Source organism: Populus euphratica, unplaced genomic scaffold (assembly GCF_000495115.2).
Source record: "Populus euphratica unplaced genomic scaffold, PopEup_1.0 scaffold16.1, whole genome shotgun sequence".
NCBI lineage: Eukaryota > Viridiplantae > Streptophyta > Magnoliopsida > Malpighiales > Salicaceae > Populus > Populus euphratica.
Window position 1 is genome coordinate 843910 of NW_011499882.1, and position 9008 is coordinate 852917.

Here is a 9008-nt window from a genome sequence, read left to right on the forward strand (position 1 = left end):
AAACCTGAGATTGAAGCATTGTCTAATCTAGAGTAATTGACTTCAACTGAACATTTGCTGGGCTTCTCTGTATGTCAATGGAAGTGAGATTCTTTTAAGTGCAAAACTGCTTGTGGATGAATGTAACTTAGCCAGTTGCGCATATTGCATCCAATTTAGTAGGATATGTGATTCGTTAAAAATTATGCCATGCCTTTTCTTCTGGAGAGCATGATAGCTGGCTAAAACTTCTTTTGAATTGTTGAGTAAAACAAGAAAGCTAGTGAAATAATACCATAACCATGCAACACATTTCACAGCTTAGAAAACTTGTATTCAAAGAGATGCAAGCTTTATTGATGGAGATCCATAGAGAACCCTCGCACAGATGGATTTATACCCGCTTCTTGAGGATTAGCTTTGTATTATTGTGGTGACAAAACCATTTTTCATGAGGGAAAGTCTCAGTGAATAATGATGCGTTCTTTGAATGAATAACAAGGCAATTCGGATTCCTTAGTGCTTGTGATAACCCAACCTGTTATTGGATACCAAGCCGAAGCCATCAGTACGATCTGATCTCTGTATGCTCTTAAAGGTGCCCTTCTTGTGATAGATGGTGGAAGTGGAACCCTCCCATGGACCTTTAAACTTGGGTTTTGATTGTGGCTGCTCATCAATGGATGAAAAAATTGAAGGCATGTTGTTGAAAACAGCAATTGGACTCCTAACTACATATTCCCCGTTTGTCCATTCTAGTGAACGCGAGACGATAGGGGTGTTAACTATAGGTGCTCCTGTGATCTTAACAGTGAATGATTTCTCCTCTCCAACCTGTGAGAAGGAAAGAACTGATGGTTGTACTGTAACAGTGAATTGGGATGGCATTGAAACCTTTGCATAGTAAGTGCTGTTTGGAGTGCCCACATTGGTGACAGTTCTTGGGAATGTAGCCATGACAGTCTCTCCATCTAACAATGAGAGAGCAAATGTTGGGTAGTTAAGATCCCATGCTTTGCCTAGTTCGTTGCTTGGGCAAGTGCTATTGTCTCCACTGATTATTCTTACAAGGGTAGTGTTGTAACCCTCCTTGCAGAGGAAATTGACATAATCTGCTTCACTTGCATTATAGATTAGCCCCGGGTTTAGTGCCTTTAATGGATCAATCTGTCCAGATCCGTAGGCAAATTCGGCATCTTCATTCTTCCTTGAATCCATAATTGTAGCTATAAAAAATAAAAATTCAGATGAGAGGTTCCTACTGACAAATACACCGCGCGCGCAGGATATGGTAACACCAATTCTTTATACTGTTTTCAGTGTCAGTTTTCGTTTACCTGTGGTCATGAGGGCAGACTTGATAGCAGCGGGAGACCATGATGGGTGAGCTGCTTTAACAAATGCTGCAACACCAGTAACATGTGGGCAAGACATGGATGTACCAGAGATTACAAAGTAGTCTACTGTCCTATCATCCCAAGGGGATATCGAAGCACCTCCTAGGGGAGACCAGGCAGCAAGGATGTTCAGACCAGGGGCAGTAAGGTCAGGCTGTTTTTGCATTCAGGAACCAAGATGCTTAAGTTAGACAGCTTCTCAAGGAGTACCATTGCAAAATAATCAGAATTAAGTGACCATTATTGTGTTGAGGAGCTATCTCTACATCGATGGAAAACAAAGGTAAAATTCTCAGTGTTTTGTTCAGCAGAAAAGTTCCATTCTCAACACCGGAAACAGCCAGAGTTAGTGTTTCATTGTTGAAATATTTTCTTTAGTGAGAGACTGAAGAAATAATAGATACCTTGAGGATATCAGGAGTAATGGGGCTTGGACCTCTTGATGAGAAAGAGACTACTGTGGGAGCCATCACATCCTTCACTGGCTCAGTCATCAAAATGGTTGCTGTAGGAGTCCTAGGAAAAGGAATAAAAACTCGATAAGAATCCGTAAATTCCTGACACAAACCAGTTTAGTACAATTACATTTCAAGGTACTGTAGATTTTTAGTGACTTACTGTGTGGATCTCATGTAGTCCAGAAGCTGAGAGTAGTCCTCAGGACTGATCAGAGAAAGAGGGAAGGGAAAAGGTATAGATTCATCTATGGACACGGGCATTATAACACCCGCTGACCCTTGCACTAAGGCAAGTGCGTTAGGAATATCGCACATGACCACTCCTCCTTTGGTTATTAGAGGGGCTAGAGTTCCGGGAAAGCACCATGCTGCTAATTCAGGATCAGCTCCAGCAGTATAGTTTGCGGAGTCCCCAGAATAGATCAATGGGAATGTTTTTCCGTGGAGATCGAAGATGTTGAGCGAATTTCCCTTGAATTTTACAAATACGAGTTGAAGGAAAGAATTTAATATCGTAAAGAAGCTTCTGTTTGAATTACGAAAGGAAAAAAAAATGGCAGTACAGGTTGAATTTAATGTATCTGAAATGGGGCCAAGCAACGCTTACAAGGAAGATCTGTCCGTTTCCGAGCACGACTTTAGTGGAAAAACTCCTGTCAATGGTGCTTGCAGCTACAGTTAGTGCCAAGGTGCATAGTTTGAGACTTGTCTCCTGTTTGGTCCACTGTTTCCTGCAGAACAGGAAGTTAAAATTCCATTTTTCATGGCATGGAAAGTTCCAATGGCAATTGCATCTTCGTGATACGGAGCTGGGAAATCACTCCCTAGCGAAACAGATAGAAGGTCCACCCCATCTGCTATTGCATCTTCAAAAGCTGCTAAGATATCCGCAGAGGTACAGCCACTTGCCCAACATACTTTGTAGACAGCAATTCTTGCATTCGGAACTCCTCCTCTAGCCATATCATTCGGAAATCCTCTTGCATTCGGAACTCCTCCTCTAGCCACACCTCCAGCTAATCCGAAGTAGCTTGCATTCGTAGCTATCCCTGCTGCAGTTGAAGCAGTGTGGCTTCCATGTCCTAACGTGTCCCTCGGGGATTTGATATCATGCCTAGGATCAAAGATATTCTCCAGATCATAGAAACGGGCTCCAATGACCTTTCTGTGAATTCAAGGAACGCTTTTCAGCATCGGACCTATTAAACATTAGTACAGAAAGAAAATGGAAGACAGATTATACTTGTTGCAGGTGAAATTGTTTGCACCCTGGCAGATACCCTTCCATTTTGCTGGTGGTGGATCAAAGCCTTCATCACTGAAACTTGGGTTTTCAGGCCAAACTCCTGCAAAAATCACCGAAACGGATCCATTTTTCACTAAAGCTGAATTTTAGGATTTTTAAGGGACTTTTCTGTTTCATTCTGCGTTTGACGAGTCACCTGTATCTAGCAACCCAACAATAACATACCTGTATCTAGCAACCCAACAATAACATCTCCTTCAGCAGACAACCTGGGATGAGATTCAGGGAGGCCCATGAAATCCCATGATCTTGTAGTGTGCACTTGCAGTTGGGCATTAGGGAACACTGAAACCACTCCCTCCATTTCTGTGACACAAATTCAGAAACATGAGTATGAAATGCAAACATGACCTGTAACATTAAGACATGATTACCTTTGATCCTGGCAACTTCTTTGTCTGATAGTTTGGCTACAAATCCATTGAAACTCTTCCCGTAACTATAAATTAGTGATTCTCTAGCCTCCGATGAACTGCATGTGATAAAATCAACCTCATTAAACTTTAATCTTTGTTTCAATTCCACACGCGCAATATCTTCAGAACTTAATCCGCTATGATGATAACTAACCTGCCAAGTACTTCTGCTAGCATATTGTGGTGCGTCGACGCGACTGATGCAGCATCCTTGGGACGATCTCCCATGTACACAACATGAGACTGCACACATAAATCATAATGCATTATAATCTCCATCAAGAATGTAAACCTATAAATCAAAGCTTGACTCGTGTTAAACTGCAATAAGATAGGATTTTCACCTTCCTGTCGTCTTCAGTGCAATGGCATTGCAGCACCAATGCCGCAAGAAAGAAAATAGAGAGGTGCAACAACTTGGCCATGGAGCTAAGTTTCAGAACCGTATGTTGCAATGTGAAATCATGTGATTAGCAGGTCCTTATTATATTCAAATTATTGGATCTAATCACCTCAACTAAGTCCTTGTTTGCGATTATCGTCACCTCTTTTTACTAAGCAAAGTAAAATATATTTAAATCCTGTCTTTAGCCTCTTTGGTTACTTCACCATCACATAGGCTGGATTGGAAAACAAACTAGTAGGCCTCGGTCGGGTTTTACTTTGTGGAGAGAAAATCCCATGTTGCGTTCTCCAAGGTCAACTTAAATACACCAACAAAATGTCAACATTGTTGGAACAAAAAGAGGAAAGGGACGGAATTTTTAAGGAAATTTGCATGTATCCAATTGGCATGAATCACAACAGTATTTACAGGTCATATTTTCCATTTATTGGTTACTAATTCTTTTTTCTTAAGAGAAAAATAAAGAAACAGGTGTTTGGACGGCCCCCGGACACACAAAACATTTATGCATATACGTTAAGAAAAAAACTTAAATATCTTCGATTAACCAGGCATACATATACTATTTAAAATAAAAAATTAGTAGCGGGAATGAAACTTGAAACTTTCAGACTATATAAGTTTTCTCCTTACCACCTAATCCAACCACCCAGAACATTAAATTTATTTAGGTTCTTGCAAGTACGCAAGTTGGTTTGGTCTCTTCAAACAAACCTAGCTGGATAGAAGTGCATTGAAAAGAAGAGGACTCTGTTTCGGGATTCTGGGTTTCGCAATTTACAAGGCTTTGTGTTTCTGACCCCATAAGAGGAGCACCACCATTGTCAGTTGCTTTTGAGCTCCAATTTAGACTTTAATTTTTCATGGAATCTTGTAGAATTTTGAACCACTATTCTTCCCTTTTTTTGTTGTTTGTTTTCCAGATAAAGCTTCCTTACTACTATATATATTTTTTATTGGCTAGTGTTTTGATTATTGTCGATAGCGAGGTGGAATATTCATGTTTCCCACATGATGACATGTTTCTTTATCTTATCTGTAAGCTATGCCAAAGGAGGGTGCAGAAGCCAGGGATAGATGTTGGCTGCTTACAAGAGTTTCTCCAAGCCATACACTAGATTATTCCATGATAACAACGACATAGATTAATGGCTGTACTTTGATATGGGCTGAGGCAAAAAGCTGAGTCATAACAACGGCATTGGAAGAGCCATTCGACCAGATTGTTTCGGTCTATATAGAGGACCATGTAATAATTTCTCAAAAGAAAGGATTGAATATTATTGGATTGGTTGACCTTCAGTCGGATGACCTTTCTAATAGCTAGGATTAGGCCAGGCTTGAGGCACTTCACATCAGTGATATCGTGTTTAATAGAGTAAACCTGAGGGCATCAGAACAACGGTTGGATTCCTTCTTTACAGATTACAGAAAATGGGAAAATTGAAGCAGAAATCATACCACTCCCGGGCCAGAGAAGTAAATGGCCGTACTATAGGGAAGCCCTGGCAGGGCCATGCCGTGTACCCTACCCCCATCTTCTCCTAGAACTTGACCTCTTGCCTTACAGTATCAGAATTTATACGAAGTGGCATCTTGTCAATTCTTCAAAATATGAAAGGTTTAAATTCTTAATCCTTCATAATTGATGAGGAAAAACTTAGCACAATATCTTCATAAATTTGACCCATGTTAGAGAGGTTCTTTGAAATTTGAATAGCATCCATTGATGGAAAATCCTGTGTATCAAAGACATTCAAAAGATAATGCTTAATGCATAAGGTTTGGTTTATAGGTAGCTTGATTTGATACCAATACACCAACATCTCTTTTCTATCACTTACTATTGGATTTGCCCTTGATTCAACAATTTCGACGTTGTTGTAATGGAAGGAAGCTGCAATGGCAGCTTGCTGAAGGAGTAAAGAAACAACGGACAGAGTTGGTGCGATCAGAGAACCCTACAGGCATCTTCATGGTACGAAATAATTGCTCGAAAAATCAGAAAAAATGTTGGTCTTAAGATTCTGGCAATCAACAAATTCCAACAGTAATTATATGGTTTCTAGCTCACCCTCTGCTCAGCATACTGGCTTTGTCACAGAATGCAGACAACGCTCCTACTGTCGCTAGCTTACTAAAAATTTGAAAATATTTTTTTTGTTTAAAATTATTTTTTTATGTTTTTAGATTATTTTGATACGATGTTAAAAATAATTTTTAAAAAACTAAAAAACTATTATTTTATTATATTTATAAAAAAAAAAACATTTTAAACCAAAGTCATACTCCTAATTCCCAAACATCTTAATCCAAGGCACATGCACCACACTTTGAATGCTAAATTTTGTTGCCTAATGAGAATTACCAAATAGAAAAACGCCTATGATTAGTAGTAATTGTTGATGATAGTGTGAAAAAAATTTCAAGATGGAAAGGAAATGAACCTATTTCACCTTGTCATAAACTATGGAAGGATCAGAAAAATCAACTGCTACGCCTGTTTCTTTTGACTGCACTGGCAAGATATCACAAATTGCTCAATTGATGAGCCTTTTGCTTTACAGTCATGTTGAATAAGAGATTAATTGATTAGTTTAATCATATAATTACCTGAGATATGGAACCTAAATACCATAATTAGATCATTTATTATTGGTAATTCATTTGACGAAGAAGAGAAAAGGATTAATCATTAAGCATAAAGTAAAATATGGAGCAAAGGGCTCTAAGCAATTAAGACTCGAGAGAAGAAAAGGAACAGGAAACATTTCCAATATCATCTCCTACAAAATGGGAATCCACAGCACATGCAACCTCCATTCCTCCTGTTAGTTTGAGACAGTATTGATTTAAAGATTTTATGAAGATCTGCAAATAATCCAAGAAGGTGGTGTTCAAAGGCTGATGCTCCAATTATTGAATGCTATGGCATCTTAGCCAGCCCAAAAATAATAAGGCAATGATCAATGTTGGGTGGGTTATAGGCTTCGAGCCAAATCTAGCTAGTAGAATATATCAAAGGGCATTGTCTGTAGCCATTTGAGAAAGAATTTTGCTCTCATGAAATGAAGTAGGTAGCCTGAAATACATTCCTAAGCCTGCGAATAAATTCCATGGAAAGGACAAGTAAATGACAAATAGTAATGCAAAACTGAATTTATAGTTAATGAGATTCCTCATCCCCATAAATCTTATCTTTTAATTAAGAATTTAATATCGATATATTATAATTTCAACATAATAACTTAAAGTTTAAATAATTAAATAAAATTTCAAGATATAATTTACATTATTTTTTAATATATATTTTTAATAAATTATTTTCAAAAAGTGAGATAAAATAGGTTTAAAATATAAAATTTTCTATAATTTTATTTTATTTTCAAAATATTAATATGTTAAAAAGGTTTTCAATGTATTTTATATGATAGAAAAATCAACCTAATGATATCATAATCTCTATATATAAAGAAAAATAATATAAAATCTAAAATAACACATAAAATCTAAGAAAATCAAGAAAAAATAACAAAATAACTCAATTAGAATCTTCTAGTCTAATTTTATGAAAACCCCTACAAAACTGGGTTTTGAAAACTTCCTATAAAAATTTAAATCTGATCTAATAATCAATATTTTTTAGCCATTATTCTTATTTATGTGATTAAACATTCTTTGAACTTGGACTTATTTTACTAAATAATGAAAATATTTATTAAGTCATCTACATCTAAATTCTAGGGAGATATCAATATAATTATTACCGGAATCTTCAATCTCTAAGAAGGCTATATTTTAATAGCTAGGAAGGGGGTTCAAAACTAATAATAAAAGTATTTGTTATGAATATACTAATCTTAATTTCAATGAAATATCTAATCTTAATAATGCAAAAACTCGATTAGAGAGGAGCTACGCTTTTGACTTGTGAAAGATGGTATGCATAAACTCTGAATATAAAAATACAGAAGAAATGTAAGAGTATTGCTTGAAATAATAATAATTTGCAGCAGTATTTATTTTTATTTATTTACCTTGGGAGATTTATTATTATTGAACTATCCAAATTTAACTATTATGCATGGATATTTCAGTCAAACAAAAAGTCAGTAGATCAAAAGGCTCGCAGGTCAGATTGGTATGATATTTACCTTGGGAGATTTATTATTATTGGACTATCCAAATTTAACTGTTATGCATGGACATTTCAGTCAAACAAAAAGTCAGCAGATCCAAAGGCTCGCAGGTCAGATTGGTATAACGACAGATTTTGGTGATCAGACAGAGGCAATGATAACCCACTCGCACCAAGTCCAACAAGGTAGACTAGACAGTAGAGGAACTGATCCCACCTCCATTGAAAATGCCATAAACGACATGAAATGATACCATCATGATTTTGGTTTATTATTATTATTATTATTATTTAGACAATGATTATTCATGTTAGATAGACCCCATATTGCTACTAATTTAACATCAACATATAAATCACTATCATCATCACGAAATACCAAAAATCATGACACAATAATCTTGTCTATGATAGTGTCCAATATAGAATAATTCAATTTTAATTGAGGAAGTTCTTTGGTAAGATGTTGAGAATCAAATGGATTTTGAGAGAAATATATCATATGTATTTTAAATTATGATACTTAAAAATCAAAATTTTAAGGTTTAATTTAGTTGTTAAATGAGTATGTTTTTCATGTTATCCTCAATTCCTATTTTTTATATATAAATATGTTAATTCAAATTTAGATTATTTGTTTAAAATAAATCTTAGAACTGATTAGTTTTAATTTAATTCCTATTTTTTTTTTATATATATATATATAACCATTTGAATCACAATTAATAGTTCTCAAATGCTGTAGAAGCCTTAAAAAAAAAAGGAAAAAAAACCATTCACCTTGTATAAAGAACAACAAAATAGAATTAAAAGTTTATATCCAACTCAACATAACATCATATATCTAAGAATTGTGGTAATGATTATTCAACATCATATATATATCTAAGAATTGTGGTAATGATTAT

At 36.0% G+C, this 9008-nt stretch overlaps 2 protein-coding genes across 2 annotated transcripts; both read right to left on the reverse strand.

Moving 5' to 3' along the window:
* Positions 1–495: 495 nt before the first annotated feature.
* On the reverse strand, positions 496–3981 carry LOC105129704 (cucumisin-like). Its single transcript, XM_011031889.1, is given in 11 exon segments — positions 496–1205; positions 1317–1530; positions 1781–1892; positions 1995–2305; positions 2442–2518; positions 2521–2999; positions 3078–3180; positions 3306–3446; positions 3515–3612; positions 3711–3799; positions 3901–3981. Coding segments are annotated over 11 exon segments (2415 nt in total).
* A 1069-nt stretch (positions 3982–5050) lies between these two features.
* On the reverse strand, positions 5051–6785 carry LOC105129602 (putative 4-hydroxy-tetrahydrodipicolinate reductase 3, chloroplastic). Its single transcript, XM_011031724.1, is given in 11 exon segments — positions 5051–5083; positions 5260–5346; positions 5424–5525; positions 5630–5701; positions 5807–5933; positions 6037–6099; positions 6267–6316; positions 6410–6475; positions 6576–6593; positions 6595–6632; positions 6710–6785. Coding segments are annotated over 11 exon segments (732 nt in total).
* Positions 6786–9008: the final 2223 nt, after the last annotated feature.